This window comes from Pipistrellus hanaki (genome assembly GCF_964339955.1).
Source record: "Pipistrellus hanaki genome assembly, chromosome: 8".
Lineage (NCBI taxonomy): Eukaryota > Metazoa > Chordata > Mammalia > Chiroptera > Vespertilionidae > Pipistrellus > Pipistrellus hanaki.
This window is the reverse complement of record NC_140510.1, coordinates 54913221-54934629: the sequence shown is the minus strand read 5'-3', so window position 1 is coordinate 54934629 and position 21409 is coordinate 54913221. Positions and strand designations below refer to the sequence as shown.

General features: G+C 44.3%; 1 protein-coding gene across 7 annotated transcripts in view; it reads right to left on the bottom strand.

Moving 5' to 3' along the window:
• HDAC4 (histone deacetylase 4) overlaps positions 1-21409 on the bottom strand; it is a 227139-nt gene that overhangs the window by 193209 nt on the left and 12521 nt on the right. For 3 of the 7 annotated variants that reach the window (XM_084892685.1, XM_084892687.1, XM_084892688.1), the window contains exon 1: positions 1312-1485. In XM_084892685.1, the coding sequence (XP_084748811.1) occupies positions 1312-1333 (22 nt within the window). In that variant the 5' untranslated portion in view covers positions 1334-1485. Of the gene's footprint in view, positions 1-1311; positions 1515-21409 lie in introns of those variants that run through there. The other 4 variants (XM_084892691.1, XM_084892690.1, XM_084892686.1 and 1 more) reach the window with 2 other exon arrangements.

Genomic DNA, 21409 nt, shown 5'->3' with positions numbered 1-21409 from the left:
ACATGCACACCCACCATGCTCACTGACGGAGTAATTCTGCTTCTTAGAATTGATCCAGTGCAGACAGATGCTTATAGAAGTGCATGTACAAAGTATACATATAATAATTGTCCGATGCCAATTTGGGGCTGCTATAAATAGTGCTGCAATCACATAAATATTCATCTACAAGCCATCAAAATAATTTAGACTTATACACATACTGACATCAAAAAAGTGCTCATAATACATTAAGATGGAAAAAAAAATAACACAGAAGCTCACAGATGAGATGACCGCACGCCACTGAAATGCTTGCACGCAGCCCCTGTGCTCAGACATGGGAAGGAAGCCCAGCTCCCTCATTGGGAGGGAGAGCTGGGCACCCCTCAAGGTCTGCTTGACACACTTCAATCCAGATGCTTAAATTTGTTTTACACATTTTATCAATCAAACATGAACAATTTAGCTCAATAAAGCCTTCCTATCTAAATATAACTGGGAATCCTAGCCTCCAGAGTTTCAGACAACTCCAGTCGGGCCAAAGGAGGAAGAGTGTGTGCAGGTTCTGGGCCATCCCAGAGGCACAGACCAGACTCCCCAGTCACACTGACAGGGGTGTGGGTGCCTGAGGATGCCCAGTTCTGTCCAGTGGCCACTGCCATCCCTCCCACGTGGACACAGGACAGACCTGCTGTAAGTGCTCTTACAGGCCAGGTGCTGGGAGTGGCAGCAATCAGGACTCAGGCTTTCATCAGGCAACTGCACTGGGACTTGACCTAATGGTGGGTACCCACAACACATTTCTGAAGCCAAAGGCCACACAAGCATGGTTTCCAGTCCTATTCAGCCACTTACTAACTCTATGACCATGGACAAGGCACCCCTTCCCTACAGGATGAGATTTTCAGGGCATTGTAAAGACTGAATCATGTGACATGTTTAGTATAGGGCCTAATAAAACCCAATCCAGCAGCAGAGCCCTGTCACAGAATCACCCTTAACCCTGAGTCCCCAGGAACAAAGAAACTGGGTGAGAAATTAACTTTTCAAATCACAAACTGACCTTTGAACCCCACCTCACTAAAGCAACATTCTTGTCTCCTGGTGTCTAGGACACACATCTGCCACTCAAGTCAATGTGCAATTCAGCAAAGATGGGGCCTGAGTCTCCCGAGGGCTCTACAATGTGTCTTTCCCAAGGATAATTTACTCTGCACCGGGTGCTGTCAGACCACCAGGGGCAACTGTCAAGAAGACCAGTCTCCCACCAGTGAGACATTGCAGCTGCAGTGACTTCCTTTCTGCCCAGGATAGCCCACAGCCCCTTACCTGGATGGCTTTGGGAGCTCATCGCTAGCACCGTCTGCTCCTCTTCACAAATCAATGGCTCGAAACTTCCACGGACACAATGCTGCACAGAGCTCCAGAGTCCCGCCAACACATCCAAATGCAGCAGCGGGCGGGGGCCACAGCCTCAGCCACGTCAATGCTGGGCGGTCCACAGCAACGTGTCCACCAGTTCAGGGGAGGACCTGCATGGGGAGACAGAAACAGGCCAGTCAGGAGGCGACCCAAGGAAACCCAGATATGTTTTCATCATTTCACCGCCAACTGGTAAAACAATTCATCTGGGCGTTTCTGCTGACAGGAAGCACTGGGTTGTTAGTAAACACATGTGAATATAAGTGAAACGATCCACAGGGCAGCGTTTCTAACCGGGACACCATGAGTGGAGAATGTGTCTCAGGGAGTCACTCTGGCCCATTCCCACCAGTTTTCATGTGTGCTCACTCCCATCCAGCCCACATCCACACACACACCAAATCTTTCCTAACTGCAATCTGAGTCCCAGTCTGCAGTAAGCCCTCCTCACTTAAATCATCCCCCACGTTTCCACCTCCACAATTACCATTTCCTCAGCTGATTTTCATTTTCTCATTATAAAAGTAGTATGCACGCATCACAGGAAAGTATTTAAAGTCACCCATGATGCCATCACAGAGGCAGACATTTGGTAATATCCTGACATGCTTTCCTTTGCCTTTTGCCCACACTGCCAGCTCCCAGCCACATTTCCTACTATCTGTGCTGACATTACAGCCAGTTTTAGTGTCCATAACACTCCTGGCAGCACAAACTGGAAGGCATTGTGACAGAGCTGCCCCACCCCCATGCCAGGTGGGTGGCATGTGACTGGCCAGCTCAACAAACCCTCTCCCCAAGATCAGACTTGCCCATAGGTCAGTCACTGGACAGAGCCTGAGACAAGTCTAGGAACTCCCACCACCAAGCCCTTGCTTTAGGCGGTGGCATCATGAGGGACTTTTTAAACTTTGAAATGAGCAGATAGTACATTTATCATCAGAATGTAGAAATAGACTGAAAAAAATGGTAATTCTGGAAATTCTCCTGTTGCGCCTGGCTGAAGGCCCTTCTGAGGCCTCTGTCACCTCTTCCTTTGCTAGTGTGACAAATTCCTGCTCTTGATTAAATTACTCAAGGACAGTCTTTCCCTATGCTTTATAACCAAAGAACCCCAGCCAACACAGCATGGAAGGGATCCCTCTCCGAGGTTGGTCTTTAGGTGGTTTCCAAGGACATGGATCTGTAACTCTGTGGTTAATATCTAATATCTTTATATTATGGTTCTGTATCTGATTATTTCCTATGAAACACAGTGATATATTTTTCTCAGGTTCAGAATTTTTATTCATCTCTTAGTCAGAAGTAACATCATTTTCTTAAAGGCAATGTAGATTATATGTTTTGCAAACCCTTAACAAACCTTAGGCTCTGTATCCTTCATACAAGTCACACTTTGGCTGGGTATAAAAGTCTTAACTCATATTTTGTGGCTAAAAATCTGTAGGCATTGCCCCAACCTTCACATTGCAGAAAATTCCATCGGCTCAATAGTGTTTCCTTCCCATGGAGACCCTGGGGGCAGAGTATAATGGTGGTGGTGGTGGTGTTGCTATTGTTACTTTATTTTGTCTGGATTCAGCTAGAATTATATTTTTAATCTTGAAATTAAAAAAACATTTTCAGAAGATGTATGATAAAAGCCTCCTTTCATTTATTTTGCTCCAAACATGAACCTTTCCATACATATTGGTCTTTCTGCTCAGGAAATGCTCTTAGGGGATCCTTCTACATTTGACTGGACTCACTCTATCACCACAGGCACGTCTGCTGTTTATTCCCATACCCAGGCATCTTCTCAAGGGTGTTCTCTGCTATTCACATCACTGCTATTTTTCATGTGATCAGTTGTACTCCTACAGCTTCTACTATGGATTTTAACTAAACATTTATTTCCAACCATTTTCCTTTACAACTCATCCATTATCTTTTCCTCTCCATGGATTCACTCTTAATGACCTTCTACTCCTGTTTGTGGAGTCACGTCTTCTCCCAGCCAGTCTTTTAAAATTTGTTTTCTGATTTCAACCATAAATCATTTTTAAAGGTAAGTTCATCTTCTGCATTTTAGTGTAATTCTCTCTCCCCTGGGACAACTTGCTGAGGTCCATAGTGTTGGTTCTTTCTGTTTATTTATCCTCAAAAATGAACAACTCTATCCAGAGCTGTGTTTTGCCCAAACTCCATGCGTCCTACCCCAGCGACCACCACAAGGTTGGCTAAGCACCTTCTCAGGGCTCTGCACTGGCACCTCACATGCAGTTAGCTTTCAAACACAAGGTGAAGTAGAAATGGAGATTTTCAGATATGCAAAAACTGAAAATACCCACCTGCAACAGATCTACACACAAACAAACAAAAGAAAAAAACTATTAAGAGTCCTTCAGGCAGAGGGAATGTAACACCAGACAGGCACACAGCTCCACACACAGAAATGAAGATCCACAGAAATGGGAGCCATATAGGTAAATGTAAAAGTGTTCTCTTATCTTGAGTTTCTTAAAAAGAGAACTGTTTAAAGCAAAAAGAATACTTACTGAGATGTTTATATCATATACTAAGAACCTATCAAAAATAACCCAAACTAAGAGGAGGTCCAGGAAGCATAGGGCCCTGTGTTCCCAGGTGTGGAGTGTGTCATACCATCACCTGATAGCAGCCTATCCACTAAAAATCCTAAAGGAGCCCCAAAGTTCTAGTTAGCAAGTCAATTAAAAATAATACAATCATAAACATAACCCAAATAAAGGCCAAAAAGGGAAAAAGAACCAAAAAAGTGACAAACAGAAAACAGAAAGATGGTAGCTTTAAACCCAAATCTATCAATTAGCATATCAAATGGTCCACTCTTCACCCCCCAGTCAGAGGGCAAAGGTTGTGAGATTGGAGAAAAAACAAGAGTTTTTCTTTGTCAGAGTTCAAAGAGGCATCATGTGAGATATGACAAAAAATGACTCAGAGAGAAGGTCATGCACTTGATTAATAATAAAAGTGTAATAAGCTAATTACACCAGATGTCCTTCCAGACATCCTTCCTCCAGGAAAAGCCACAGCGAGCAGGGGTGGGAGCTGAGGCAGAAGCAACAGAGGCCACCAGCCGCTACAGCAGCAAGCAGGGGCCAGGGCTAAGACCCTTGCATGAATTTCGTGCATTGGGCCTCTAGTTGTAAAATAAATCTTCCCCACGTTTACAGACCCAAGTATAACACTGCTTACAAGGATAAAGATACAGAAAGATTAAAAGACAGAAATGGAAAAGATACAGCATGGAAATGCAAGTCAAAAAAACTGCAATAGTTGCACTAATATCAGATAAAGGAGGTTTTAGGGAAAGGTCTCACCAGGGTCAAAGAAGCCATTTCATAAAGATTCATCAAGAGGCCATAACAATTCTAAACAGTCATGCAGCCAATAACAGAGCTTCCTACACACACACACACACACACACACACACACACACACACACAAATTATAGAAGTGTATGGAGAAATGGACAAATCTACAGTTACAGTTGGAAATTTCAACACCCTGCTCTTAGGAATTGTTAGAAAAAAAAAGACAGAAAATGAGTAAAAACAGAAAAGATATGACACTATCACCCAATCTGACCAAAAGGCATTTATAGAATACTCTATAAACAACAGAACACACATTCTTCACATTTTTTAAGCACATAGAACATTTACCAAGATACACATCTTTGGGGCCATAAAACAAGTCTCAGTAAATTTTAAAGAACTCAAGCCCAGTCATACAAATATGTTCTCTGACTAAACTGAAATTAAGCTAGAAATCAAGCACAGAAAGATATCTGGAAAACTCCAAATATTTGGAAACTAATATACTTCATGGGGAAAAGAATTAAAATATAGAGTATTTTAGATAACGAAATGAATGAAAATGAAACACAACATATCTCAATGTGTACTTAGAGGGAAATTCCTGGCACTGAAAGCCTGTATTAGAAAAGAAGATCTCCAGTCAAAAACTTCAGGTGTTGCCTTAAAAAGCTAAAAAATAAAAATAAGTTAAATCCAAAATAAGCAAAAAAGAGACAATGACAAAGAGCAGAAATCAAAAGAATAGAAAAGAGAAAAAAGCAATTAAACAAAAGCAGATTCCTTGAGACAATCCATACTAATAAAAGGGTAATATGCTAATTAGCCCAGACATCTTCCAGAAATCCTTCCGGACAAAGCCACAGTGGCAGGGGCCGAGGCAAAGGCAGTTAGAGACAGTCAGGCCAGCAAAAAGGAGCAGTTAGGGGGCAATCAGGGCAGCAGGAAGGAGCAGTTAGGGGGCAATCAGGCTGGCAGGGGGGAACAGTTAGAGGGCGATCAGGCCGATAGGGGATGGCAGTTAGGGGACAATCAGGCTGGCAGGGGAGCAGTTAGGGGGCAATTAAGCCAGCAGGCAGAGGCAGTTAGGGGTGATCAGGCAGGCAGGCAGGTGCGCAGTTAGGAGCCAGAGGTCCCAGATTGCGAGAGGGATGGCCAACTGCCGGTTTAGGCCCAATGTCCCTGGCAGTCGGACATCCCCGGAGAGGTCCTGAATTGGAGAGGGTGCAGGCCGGGCTGAGGGCCCCCCAAATTTCATGCACCGGGTCTCTAGCCCTATAAAATAAAAGCCTAATATCTAAATCAACCAAACAGCAAAACCACCAGTGGATTGACGGGTGGCTATGACGGCACACTAACCACCAGAGGGCAGGTGCTCAATGCAGGAGCTGCCCCAGCCCACAGGCCCCAGGCCAGCCAAGGTGGGTGTCCCCTGATAACCCCGCCGGTCGCCCCAGGCCTAGGGACCCTACCCGTCACAAATTTTGTGCACTGGGCCTCTAGTAAAATTGAAAACCCTCTACTTAAACTGATCAGAAAAGATGAAAAAGAAGACCAGTTAATATCAAGAAGGAGAGAAATATACATGGACCAAATGGATATTAAATGAAACAACTTTATGCCAGTAACTTTGACAATCTAGGTGAAATCAACAAATGTCTTAAAGATCCAAACTACAAAGTCACTCAAGGAGAGAGCCCACCCACAGTCAGTATCCATGAGGAGATCCCAGCTGCGACTCTTCTTGTTCAGTTCCTCCTTTCTTACTTGCTTCTCAGCATTTCAGTGCAAGGATGCGCTGTCACTTCTCTATCTGTCTAGCAAATCAATTATTTATTTATACCAGCATGGGCTCATAGGTATTTATTTTAGTCTCTGTGTTATAATCCAACCCTAACATTATTTATTTTGTTGCTCAAGCTTTGGCCATTGGGAGCTCCTTTAGGTCAAATCCTACGTTTTTCTGACAAGTACCCTCCCCCAGCTTTTTCTTTTATTTTTTGTTTAAATATATTTTTAATTAATTTTTAGAGAGAGGGGAAGGGAGAAGAAGAGGGAAGGAAACATTAATGTGAGAGTATAACATCGATCGACTGTCTCCTACACACACCCTACCAGGGATCCAACCCACAACCCAGACATGTGTTCTGACCAGGAACCTTACTGGCAACTTTTCAGTGCTTGGGAAGATGCCCAACCAACTTAGCCACACCGGCCAGAGCATCGTTTTTTAAACCATTCTTTACTTTCTGGTCCCACAAGATGTCCCTGTTGCAGCCTGGAATCAACCACTTCTTCAAGGAGCCTGAGTATATGTGTATACCTTCTCCGATTCCAATCCAACATCATACCCATTTCCTGATGTTCGACTTATTTCTCCACCAGTGAGAAACCTTGGTTTTTATTATCTCCAATAAAGTTACTTATTTGTTCAATTCTAGTACAGAGTAGTTTCATAATTGCTGACCCATCTACACGAGAAACATTCTCCCACGAAGCTCCAGCCTGTGTCCCATTCTTTTGTCTCCAGCCCTGTGGTCCACAGTCCACTGTCCCCAGTTCCTCAGCTCAGATTTCTTCTTCTTCACCCCTTCAGCATAGAGGGCACTGCATTTGTGATAGAACTTGAGTCATTTGTAAGTATTAGTATTTCATTTTTGGTACCCCCCCCACATCCTGATTAGTCTGTTTATTTTTTGGATATGTGAAGAGTAAGAAATACAATCTTTAAGTGAGAAAAATGTGTTCATGTTGATATTTGCAATTTAAGTTTTAAGATTTTACAGAGTTTTAATGTAAATTTATCTTGCTTTAAAACATGGTTTTTGTATTATGGAAATTTCAAACATATACAAGGTGAACAGAACAGTATAATGAGCTTCTAACACCTATTTCAGCAATTACCAACATTCACCTCTATCTCTTTTACATATATTAAATGCCCAAAATTTAACTGAATTCTTGTAAAAATGGGTAGATGTGTGTAACCCTATTACCATATGAGGCTTTTCTTGCTTTTAAATGCATTGCCAAACTAGTGAGAAATAAATATCTTTGATATAATTCATTCAGAATCTAGTTCTGTCATAAATAATGGGGCCTGTCAGAATATCGTGTTCTCCATCCTGTGGGAAACAAGAGCCTCCTGTAGGTCTATGAGCAGGACAGAGTGTCTGCGGTGGGCTCTGGAGTATGCCAAATAACAGTACCAACCTAGACACGGCCTCTTTCCCAGTAAGTAGCCCCTCTGCAGAGCCAGAGCTCAGACCCTAGACACTCCCTCCACTAAGCCTGTTCCAGCATCAGAGCTCTTCTACCGCCATCAGAGGCCCTTGCTTGCCCAGAGAAAGTCACTCCCTGACCATCTCTAGTTAAGGTTGTCTCAGAGCCAGGTTGTGCTAGGGCCCATGGCTCCCTGAGAGAATGGCAGTGGGAGCTGGATCTGGAGAAGCCGAGACTAGGGGAATCTAGACAACAGTGGACCAGGAATAGAGGCTGAAGAACCAATTCCAGGATTCTTTCTAGAAACAAGTAATTATAACACACTGTGTGAACCAAAGGAGGTAAGGACTCAGGTTCAGATGCAGGCATGTTAGAACAAAGGTGTATCTGCCAGGGTCCCCACTTGGTTGCCCTGCTAGATCCCTATTATGTGGGGCACAGTCTGACATATCCAGAGGTGCTGAAGGGAATGACATTTTGAAAATCGTCCTGTATGTACCTCAGAAGTCACCTCAAAAGGGCTGAGGTCAAAGAGAATTTCAAAACAGCATACTGCCTTTGGGAGGTTCCAGGAAAACAGACCACATTTAATGCAGAAGATTCCAAAAATTCAAAAGCACGTGGCCTCAGGAAGCCACGGCCTCAGAGAACAGCAGGACTGTGGGCAGAGCAACAGAGCATCAGGTAACAGCCTTCTCAACCCTCAGAACACCTGGCTAAATACATAATTTGCATATTTTAATGAAAATGGTGGGACAGAGAGAAGAAAATTAAGAACAAATCATTTTCTAGCTGAAAACTAAAACTCCTGACAACTAAAGCAATACCACAAAAATCCCACAATGAGAACAAAATCCTTTATACTCTGTCTCCTGTGGATAACAGTCTGACTTGTTCAACCATATTTCTTCTCTTTCCCTCTAGCCATTGACATCCTGTTAGAAAGAAAGTCTCTGAACAGTCCAATGCAATATTCACAACATAAAAACACACCAGAAATTTAATGTTTAAATAAAATAAAATTCATGTGTGATACAGTTCTTTTATCTTGATATAAACATCTTAACTAACAATAGCCCATTGCTTTTTTAAGGAAACACATAGACAACACATGATTCTGAGATCTCAAAAAATGACAGGAACTGAAGCTTTCAGAAACCTATTCACGGTGAACGTCTGAAGTGTATATCTGTACATCTCTAACAAAAGCATATACTACTGATATATATTAGATATGTGTTGAACATGTTATAACTTGAAACACAACTGCTTTTATGACTGCAGTCTTCCCTGATATATGACATAAATACAAAGCCCACATTTGGAAGGGTGAGTGATAGAAAAGAATCTGTAATTTTAATTTACATCCTGCTTTAAAAGGGGCATGGTCACTCCACTAATTAGGCAGCCTCTGACACTAAGCATATATTTAATAAAGACATCACTTTCTTTATTTTTACTTCCATTCCATACAGAATAAATGAAACCAAATGTGTCACTATGGCTTCAGGGTGTGTTAATATTTCCTCCACCAAAGATTTTGGATCTAAGATTACCTATAGTTCTTCCATCCTGCAGCTGTCCTTGGAAATTTTAGTTGGCCTAATTTCATGGAATAGACTATAAACCTTACAAAGAGTAAATGTCTTATAATTATAAATCCTTAGGAGAATATGCTCTTTAAAATCTTATTAAGTGACCACAAAGAATTGTGGCAGAGAGAAAGGAGGACATGTTTTCTCACTGACCACAACCTTCCACATTCTGTCACATGAGCAAACAATAACAGTGGCTTAAAGTCCATATACCTCCCCAGCACGGCCTTGGCCTGCCAAGCTGGTAGGTAAATCAAAGAGATGCCACACAGGCTATGGCACCCCAATGCAGGAGGAGAAACTATGCAAATTAAAAAAAGAAGGCAAGGAGACCCTGCTCTGAATCAGGTTACCAACTCACCACTTCTACTCAACAGCCTGCTGGAGATGCTAGCCAGTGCAACAAGGCAAGAAAAAGACATGAAAGGCACAAGTATTAAAAAAGAAGCATATACTGCTTTATTCACAGACAACATGCTATGTACACAAAAAACTCAAAACACTCTACCAATAACTATCAAAATTCCTAAGTGCACATAACAAAACATTAGGTACAAGGTCAATATACAAAAATCTATTCTACATACCAGCAACAAACAGAAAATAAAAAAGATAAAATTTGCAATAGCTTACAATATCAGCAAATATTGGTGGCCAAATCTACTAAAAGAAGTATAAGAACCTTACACATTAAACTATGAAATGTTATAAGTGAAATTAAATACCTAAATAAATGGAGGAACATACTATGTGCATGGATTGGAAGACTCAATATAGTTAAGATGTCCATGTTCCCCAAATTAATTGGTAGTCAATCATTCTCAATCACATCCCACCAGAAAATTCTTTGAAAATTGACAAGTTAATTTTAAATTTTACATGGGTGCACAAAGGACCCAGAATAGCAATCTTGAGAAAAAAAGATCTGGAGAATTTATGCTACTAAATACCAAGATTTATTATACAACTCTGTACTTAAGACATTGGTATAAGACTAGACCAGTGTTTCCCAAACTTTTGACATATGTGTACCCCTTCTATAATTTTCGTAATGCTGAGTACCGCTCGTCAAAAAATAAATAAATAAATAAATAAATAAAAATTGATGTATTAGGCGCAGCTAAGCATGGTGCAGTGCATATTCCCACCAAACTCTGGTGCAACATGTACCCCCACCAAACTCCTCCCATACCCCTGGGGGTACGCATACCACACTTTGGGAAACACTGGTCTAGACAAATAAAACAGAAACAGTTTATTTGAGACCAACACAAATAAAATAATATGATTAGAGCAGAAGATACTACACTCCAAATCCATAGGGAAACAGGCCAGGTACTAGGTTAACTGTTACCTTTATGGAAACAATTGAACCATGACCCACCATTATGAAAATCGGTGTGAGGTGGATCATACATGTTAAAGGTAAGACAACAAAGCCCAACCTGAAGGACAGCAAAGGGAAAGATTTGCAGGTAGACAAAGATTCTTAAAAACATGTTTAAATATTTTCTTAAAGTACTGACCATAAAAGGGGGGGAGGGGGATACATTGTAATGCATTAAATTCAGAATTGTAGTTTATCAAATACCCAGTGGAAGAGTGTAAAAACAACCCAGATAGCAGAAGTTAATCTACCCAAAATACATCCTACAAAGGACCCGGATCCCAAATATATAGATAATTCTTATAAATCACTAAGTTTAAAAAAGACGAAGCAAATAAAAAAATGGGCAAAAGATATGAACAGGTAGTTTTATAAAGGAGGATTCCACATGGTCAGTCACCACATGAAAAGGTGCACAGCAACTGTATGCACAGGTAATACAAACTAAAACTGCAACAGAATACTGCACAAAGCAAAATCAAGTTTGGCAAGGATATGGAGCAACTGAGACTCTCTACTCTGCCATGGGTGTGAAAGGCACAACACTATGGGAACCTGCCTGGTGACAAGCACTGATGCAGAATCTACACACACCTGTGCCCCAGCAAGGCCACGCCTAGGTGCATACCCTACAGAAAGGCATGGATTGCTCATCAAAGTTATTTACATGAATGACAGAGCAGCATTATCTGTGGTAGTCAGAAACTGGGAACATCCCAAATAGCCATCAACAGTAGAATGGATAAATAACTCAAGAATAGTCATATCATAGTATACTGCATAGTAATGAGAACAAACTACACCTATAAGCAGCAACACAGATGAATCAAACAATCTGTCTGCAAGGGAAGAGAGATACACAAAAGTACACACTGTATGACCCCATGTGATAAAGTCTGACACCAACTAAAACTAATCTGTGCTGTCAGAAGACAGGTGACCCTCTTGAGAGGGGGTGGGGGGAATGGAAAGATAAACAAGGGGGCTGTTTCCTGATCCAATAGAAGGTTAGTGAAGATCAGTGAGTTCACCTAGTAGAAATTCACCCACTGAACAATTCTGACTGGGTAGAGAGTAAGGGGAAGCAGAAAAAAAGAGACTGATTAAATCAACTCCTCAAAGACCATCCTGCATCAAAGAAAAATCCAAAAATAAAACCTCCTTGGTTGACCCATTCTACCCGCATTATTTCCTTACACTTTCATAGCTCGTTACCATATTGTCACAATCAGCATGTACACATGGAATATTTGTCAAATTACCCCCTCTTGGAACCACGAATTTTTAATGTAAACGTTCTCCCATTAAATAATTTAATTTGGACTTAATACATTTAAATTAATTCAAATTTTAACTAAAAAAAAAAACAGACTCAACTGATTCCTGAGACTTATTTGTACAGTGAGCTTTTCAATAAGCATTGTTGGTTGTTTTTTTTTACTTTATTTACAGTAATAGCTGTGTGTTTTTTTCTTTTTCCTTTTTTTCCTTTATTCTTTTTTTTTATTAAGGTATTATATGTGTACATATCTTACCATTGCCCCTCCACCCCACTCCCATACATACCCTGACACCCTTCCCCCCTCCAGGGTTTTGTGTCCATTGTTAATAAGCATTGTTTTGTTCAGTGAACATTCTTAATGAAATATGGACCGTAAGGTCTAGCAATCATGTTTTGGAAATGTTATTTTATGATAGACTAGAGGCCTACTGCAAGAAATTCATGCACAGGGAGGGGGGATGGAATCCCTCAGCCCGACCTGCGCCCTCTTGCAATCTGGGACCCCTCGGGGGATGTCTGACTGCTGGTTTAGGCCTGATCCCTGCAGTGGACATCCAGAAGTCAGACATGCCTCTCGCAATCCGGGATCCCTCTTGCAATCTGGGACCGCTCTCCCCTAACCGCTCGCCTGCCTGCTTGCCCCTAACCACTCACCTGCCTGCCTGCTCCGTGTGCATCATAGTGACTGGTCATTCCAGTCGTTCTGCCGTAATGGTCACTTAGGCTTTTTTATATATATAGATGGTCACATCACAGAAGACTTAAGATTTCTTTACTCATAATTTGTTGAGACAGATTTATATTTTAGTTTCCTAATAGGCTCTACACTTGAGAGTAATAAAATTTCATTTCAGTGCATTCTAACAGGAAGCATTTCACTCACTCTGAGTAATGAGGAAATGGCAGACACCTTCCAGCCATTCTGAAAAGACCAGGACAGATGCTGGGGACAGAGGGGACCAGTACTGGCAGCAAGGCACCACCAAACCCTCAGAGCCCTGAGGCACAGACACACAGCATGTGCACACACACTCACACATACAAACATTCACATGTGCACATAGGAACAACTGTCTGTCAGGAGCAAAACAGCACCAATTTTCTCCATGAAAGAAAATGCCTTCCAGGCACAGGACCCCTTTTCCAGATGGCTACATCTACTCATTGATAAACAGCCATGGTGCAGGTCTAATATGTTTAAACTTCTTGGTAAAATAAACTTTTTAGATTAAGGGTCCACATGAATAAAGCATCCAGATAAAATAATATATATTTTCTTTAGCTGCTAAATAAAATAATATTCAAGACTAGAGGCCTGGTACACGAAATTCATGCACGGGGGGAGAGGGGGAGGAGGGGTGTCCTCAGCCCAGCCTACACCCTCTCCAATCTGGGACCCCTTGAGGGATGTCCGACTGCCTGTTTAGACATGATCCCAGTAGGATCGGGCCTAAATGGGCAGTGACATCCCTCTCACAAACCAGGACTGCTGGCTCCCAACTGCTCACCTGCCTGCCTTCCTGATTATCCCTAACCATTTCTGCCTGCCAGCCTGATCAACCAACCAGTCCCCTGCCAGCCTGATTGATGCCTAACTGCTCCCCTGCCAGCCTTGTTTGCCCCTAACTGCCCTACCCTGCAGGCTTGATTGCCCCCAACTGCCCTCCCTTGCAGGTCTGGTTTCTCCCAATGGCCCTCCCTTGCTGGCCACCTTGTGTCCGCATGGGGGCAGTCATCTTTGACCACATGGGGGCAGCCATCTTGTGTGTTGGAGTGATGGTCAATTTGCATATTACTCTTTTATTAGATAGGAAGATAGAGGCCTGGTGCACGGGTGGGGGCCAGCTAGTTTGCCCTGAAGGGTGTCCCAGATCAGGGTGGGGGTTTCCTTCGGGCATGGGGTGGTCTGGGCGAGGGGCCTGTGGTGGTTTGCATGCCAGCCACGCTCCCCAGAGACCCAAGTGGAGGCCTTGTTATCTGGGATTTATTTAACTTCTATAATTGAAACTTTGTAGCCTTGAGCAGAGACCTGGGCCAGCCAGAGTGTGCAGAAAGCTTGGCTTCCTCCATTGCTGGGGAAATCCAAGCCTCTTGCTCGCTCTGTGGCTGCAACCATATTGGTTGTGTTGATTTGTATACTTGCTCCTGATTGGTTGGTAGGCGTGGCTTATGGGTGTAACAGAGTGGTTAATTTGCATATTAGTCTTTTATTAGATAGGAGGATTCTGGCAGGCAGGGACTAGAGACTGGACTTTTAATTGTAAAATTCTGGATCATCTAACATCAAAAGGCCATGAGTTCACATACACCAGCCAGAGGCCAGTCATGTCCTGGGCAGACAGACAGCTACAACCCCCTAAGGAAAACAGGGCCTAGACCAATGTCCTATACAGGACACCTCAGGGCAAGGGGCAAGCAGCTGCATAGCCTTTCAACTGTTACCACCATAAACCCAAGCACATGTGCTGCACCAACAACATGGAACTGCCATCACTGACAGTCACAGGAAACTGAAAACCAGCTCACTGACAGGAGGCTCCGTAGGCCAAATGCCTGATCAACTGCCATAAACAGAGGTGAGACCTCTCCTCCTCCTCCTCCTTCTCCTCCTCCTCACAACCATATGGAAACCACTGTCTGTTGAACTGGTTGTGGAAGTGTCCCAGGCCCATTTCCATGGTAATACTGAGATAGTATGTGCCATCCTCACCCATGCCCTCACAAATGTACAGAGGAATTTTCCAGGGGCTACAAGTCATGTGAAATGACAACAGATGTGATATAGAGGCAACTACAACAAGCCCCAACCTCCAATAAGCAGACACTGCAAAGACCAACACAAATGTAGAAGGGTGCCTCTTCTTGTTTCTACCTATTGTTTTACAAAATAAATCTTTATGAAAATGTATGTAATCTATATCACTGTGGAATGTGTTGTTTGAAATAAATGTTTTTTAAATTCCTGTACTCGTTTCTAATACAGTGAGTATCACTTATATACCAGCCAAGTTAAGCCTATTTGGAAAGCTGGAAACCAACTACTTGCTAGGTCTGAAATGGACCGGCTCACCCAGTGGCCCTGCTGGTTTCCTTCCAGACAGAGAGCTTCGACCCCGAGACACAGAGCAGGGTGAAGGGACTCAGCCTCTGGCATCCTAACTTTCCAAAGTTCTAAATTTTGGTCCCAATAAATGCATGTCTGGACCAAGAGCAAATCCTCGCCCAGAGCTCATTGTGCTGGCAGTGGAGGGAGTTGCAAAGGCAACAGCAGCATCGGCCTGTCCAGAAGAGGTATCCCCACAGAGACCCAGTTTCCTAGGGAGTGAGGGGGTAGAATTCAGGGTTCCTCTAAATTCCTAAATTTCCAACACTTAGTATTGAAATGGTCTATAAGGATCATTGTTATTATAATAAAAACAACGAAGCTATTTCTATTTTAAAAAGTAAACAAAGTCAGCCTGCTGCAGGCAGGAACCACTAGTGTACATGGCACCTGGGATCAGGCTGCTGGACAGACCCTAGTCCAGACCCCCCTAAATGAAGCACTCCTGTCCTACTAGCTGTACCCGGCCGCAAGTTACTCCTAGCCTACACACTGAGATGTCCCACATCTGTCACCTTGAGTAAGGGGAGGCAGGTCTCATAGTCCTGCCCTCGGCCCTAGTGAGACCCCCAGTCTTGTCTCACTTTCTCACAACCTGGCAGAACATGGTCCAGCTGGGGCAAATCTACAGCAGCCCCAAAGCATGCAAGCAGGAAGGGCAGTGCCCTCTCTTCTTGCCACCGCCTTTTAACATAGGCCAGAGCTCATAGCATGTCCAGGCAGATGCCAAATCATGGCAAAGGTCCAAGAGGTGAAGAGGCCACCGACTCCAGGATACTGACCGTGCCTTTGGGGCAGTGAACTGCAGACAGGTTCTGGGACAATTCCCTACCACGTCCTTCAGCTTTGAGCCAGGACTCAATCTCCAAATACCAGATGAGCACCCACCGGCGCAGTTGTGACTCATCTCAGTGACCTCTAACTTCCTCTAGAAACTGAAGTTCCATGAAAACCAAAATGCCTAGTTTTCAAACTTTCCTTACTTTTTGTTTGTTTGTTTTCAAAAAGACTGTGGAGGAGGAGGCGAAGTGTCAGGTAGCAGGGGAAACTGGTCCCAGAACAGCACCTCTGCCCAGGCAGCAGTGGGCGGCACCCGTGGGGACACACAGCTCCCACAGCAGACCCATCCACGTGCACCTGACCAGCTACTGCCCGTGTCAGCAAGGGAAGGCAGCCCCTGGCCCCCTAATCACGGGCAGTAGCTCTGAGGCTCATGATCCTAGAAGGAGTCAAGCAAGCAGAATGTCAGGTGACAAGGGCTGGGAGAAAACTAAAGCTGTCAGGACAGGGGTGCAGGGCCAGGGGTTAGAGCCAAATCTGACCAAGTAATGACAGAGAAAAGCAGGGAGAGAGGGAGCTCTGAGAAGCTGAGGGATGAGGGGCCAGTCTCATGTCTGACGTGCACTGGTCCCTGGGCCCCCAACATTGTCCCCTGACCCCGCTCTTTCGCTCAGGAGCTCGCCTGCAGCTCACACTCTCCTTTGCCTTGGCACACAATCAGACAGTGTGACCTCAGGTTTTCAGCAACAAGAAACAAACAGACCTCTCTGCAGACTTCGACTCTGTCCAGGGACCCAGGAGGCATCGCTCTCGCTCCTTTTCCTAAGGGAAAGCAAGCCCCTGCAGCCCAACCACGCACTATGCACATTCAAGAGCCTGCAGCGTGTGTTAGCATATATGTAACTTAACAGAACTCACTAAATTATGCATTTATTATATAAATGATATTAACATAATACTTAAACATACTCATGGGATCAATGGTGACTTGTGTTTTGTAAGAACCACCTATTTTTTTAAATCTACTAGAAATAGTGTTTAATGGTTTCAGTTTCTGCGAGATGAAGCGGTTAGCTGCACAACAGTGTGAATATACTTAACACTACTGAACACCTAAAATTGGTTAAGGTGATAATTTTCACATTATGTTTTTCTCACAACTACACTGGACTAGTTACAGCTCAGCGGCATCTCCAGGATGCAACTGAGCAAACAAACGTCTGTGTCCCAATAACTGGAGAAAATGATTGGAAGTGACTAAAGCAACCCCCAACCCCCATCACACACATCAGGATATCACCCATGGTCACTGAGCTGTCACCAGAACATGTGACTAATATACACTGTTATAACGAAGGAAACAGATTCTAGGAATGAGGAGCGAGGGCCCTGCCTTCCTTTCTTCAACAACCTTTCGGATCCTTACAGTGAAAAGGCACACCAGCACTGAGAGCGAGCACTAGAGACAAACATCTCAGCCCCGGTGTTAGCATATTCTAAAAATGCAATTTTCCATTCAGCAAGTTCCTCTCTTTTGTCACTATAGCACAACATGCCCCTCGGTTATCTCCAAGGACATCTGTATGAAAAACTTGCTCTAGCTAAGAAAAGTTAAGTCCTGAGGACTCACATCTATTCTTCAAATTTGGAAGAAAAGGGAAAGGAGAGAACAAAGGTACATTTCATTCATATGCAAACAAAGCAAATGAAAGCTGACTTCACTTCCTCACCCCAAGCTGGTACGCACATGACGTGTGTAACTTGCCCTGGAGTGGTTTCAAAATTACTACTTGAATTATTACATGACTGCACAGCAGAACCAAATCCAGCTTGGTCCAGATGCAGTGCAGCTTACTTCAATGCTGAAAGAAATGCTAGGACTGTGTTCTGTACACCATGACATCAGGATTTCCCAACCTCTGCACCAGTGACAGCAAAATCGCCTTTGGGTGAGAACTCCTGAAGCATGTGGGACTCTCTCTAAAAAGACATGTCATTAAGCCAACACCCAAATTCCCTGTGCCACACACACACTCTACCAGCTAAGACTGCCTCTCCGGGCACAGCAGGAAGTTCCCGGATTACTCAGGCCTCCAAAGCAGCGGGAGTGATGGAAATCACAGGGTCCCACAGGGCCACAGACTGATTTCAGTGAAGGTCCTTTGGACCTCCTTGGGCCATCAACTAGCACAGAATCACACCAATACTAGCTGGTTTCCCAGGCTAGGAAGGGCATGCACCCACGAACAGATTCAAATTAGGCACTCATTATTAAACTGTCACTGGAAAAGCCGGGAACCTTTTGTTTGTTTTTTTAATAAGAGAATTAATGGATTTCTCTATTTGCTTGCATTTGTGACAAGCAGCCTGTCTTTTATTATCAAGGCAGTCATAAAAAAAAAAAAAAAATGCTATTCCCACATATGCAAATTAAATCATTAATATTTTTCCCAATTACAGTAACTGATTACTTGTATTGCTGATCTATTCTCCCAATTTAGTTCCTTTAATAATGATATTGGAAATGCTTTACATTCTCAGGCAATGCAAGATAAATGATTTCTGTTATCTACCTTCTGATCCTGTAATTGCAGGATACCCAGTGTGGACCTGATCAGTCACCCAGGACTGGCTGTCTCAGCTTGCCCTGGGCAGGGCTGGGCCAGGAGAACACTCCCCTCCCCCCCAGCCTCACCCCAACTCTCCACCACCAGGTCGGAGCCTTCTACCTGCTGCACAACACATGGATGTTCTGTATTCGTTTATTCTAATAGGAAGGAGTTTTATGTCACTGTCCTCACTGTCCAGAGAATGATTTCACTCCCAGCCTGTCTTTCAGTGATCAGGAGGACACACCCACTTCCTGTGAATGGGAAAGGCCACCAGAGGGTACAAGGCAGCTAATCCCAAACTCTTTAGTCCAAAGACACGGAGAGCCTGGGTGCCGGAGACAAACAAACGTAAATGCTTAGCACCTGCAGGCAGAGGCGCATTCCTGGGAGCCTCTTCTGTCTCTCCCCTTAGTTCAGATGCCCGCTGCCCAGGTGTGGTGTGGTCACAGACTCTAGGTCTCTTCCTGTTGTGAAAGGAAACCTTCTCCCAGCCCCTCTGATAAATGCTCTGCTGCAGGCCTTGGGGAGAATCGCTGACTCTCAGCTTCCTTTGTTCCGAGGCCTCCCATCCCTGCTCCATCAGGGCCTGCAAAGAAAGTGAGCCACGCCCTGCACACTGGGGTAGCAGGTGGGGCTGCTCTAAGCACTGAGCAGGGTACAAGGACAGAAGGAAATGGGCTCCAACTGTGAAAGCCCAGTGGGGACTGCCTCAGCCCAGCCCCTCAGGGTAGGTGCTGGAAGGCAGGATTGACTACAGGATGGTGGGGGCGGGGGTCAAGTTCCACCTGCTTTTGGAGTCTCAACCTCAAGCTATGAGAAGTCTTGCAACTCCACTTGGCAGCACAGCTGAAGCATGGTCAGGCCTCCATGACAATGAAGAACAGCACACCCTAGCCCCCATTTCTACATAGGAATCTTTGCCCCCAGGGACTGAAGGATAGTGTGATGCAGCAGGACTTAGAGACCCTAACTGTGGCCTCATCCACTACCCATTAAAAGGCATGTAGAGGATAGAGAACAGGAGAAACGGGTTGGGGGTCAGAGAATCCAAGGAGGCTGTTAAAACCTCCATCATTATGGAATTGAAAGGGAGCCATCCAGCCACCAGAATGAGTCTCTAATTATTAGATGTGGACGTGGAAGCCCAAAGCACAAGTTAAAGCCCAGGGCCAGGAGCCCAGCAAATGGACCAAACAGATCCATGTAGCCAGGCCAGAGGCACAGATGATGAATCTGGGGAAGAGCACCTAGACCAAGGCCTGCGGACCATGCAGGTGATACAAAAGGACCCGAATTTTACTCTAGACAGCAGAAGCCATGACTGTCTGGGCAGGAGTGCTGTGGCCAGGAGAGGAGGAAAGATAACAGAACACAAGTGTAAGTAGGCAAGAACTGGAGTAGGGACCCAGGGAGCACGTTCAGGGTCATCACTATGAAGAAGAGTAAAGACCAAAGATGAGAGGGAGGGGTCACCACCACCACCACCACCAGGTTTGAGGTCCTGGCCACTGGAGAAACCATGTGATATGGATCCTGGGCTCCAATCCAAGGTCTTGCTGGTTGAGGTGCTACAATTAAAGAAGGGGGCACCCTCCACTGGAAGAGTTTGGAAGATGAGTGCTGCCTAAGGATGCAGGAACCCTGGGTGCCCAGGGGAAGGTGCAAGGCTCAGGAGCCTGGGTGATTCTGCTAGAATGTTCTCCACTGGAGTTTCCCTGGTTACATAGAAGCTTCCAAATCTTGTGTGTGCCCTGGAACATGACCACACTATGAAACAAAGAATTGGTGCTTTAAGGGAACCTGTCAGCACATCAGCTTCAGGAGCAGCTGCTGGACTTTCCTAAGGAATGCCAGTCAGAGTCCAGTGAGGCCATGTCCCAGGGCCTTATATATTGTTTTTAATATATTTTATTGATTTTTTACAGAGAGGAAGGGAGAGAGATAGAGAGCCAGAAACGTCAATGAGAGAGAAACATCGACCAGCCGCCTCCTGCACACCCCCCACCGGGGATGTGGCCGTAACCAACGCACATGCTCTTGACCGGAATCTAACCCGGGACCTTTCAGTCCACAGACCGACGCTCTACCACTGAGCCAAACCGGTTTCAGCCCAGGGCCTTATAGAAAGGCTGATCTCAGGAGTCCTCGACCAACCCAACCTTCAGCCCCCTTTGGTGGTCAACACTCAAATTTCCACGTGTAAAACTAATGTCCTTGAGAAAGCCAAACTTGTAAGGATTAAAAATCAAAGGCTCAGAGAAACCGGTTTGGCTCAGTGGATAGAGCATCAGCCTGCACACTGAAAGGTCCCAGGTTCGATTCCAGTCAAGGGCATTACCTTGGTTGCAGGCACATCCCCAGTGGGGGGTGTGCAGGAGGCAGCTGATCGATGTTTCTCTCATCGATGTTTCTAATTCTCTATCCCTCTCCCTTTCTCTCTGTAAAAAAAAAAAAAAAAAAAAAAAAATCAATAAAATATATATTTTTTTAAAAAAGGATCTATGCCTAGAGATGAGGAACTGGGTGAGAGTTGCACTACATGGAGGGAGAATTTCATCACCCCAACCGTCATCAGATGTGCCAAGTTCCACACAGGCTGCTGTCCCTCATTAAGTGATAGGCACGTAGACATGGGGCTAAAATCAGCTCAATGAGAATCACAAGAGAGGAGCCAGGTTTTCATATT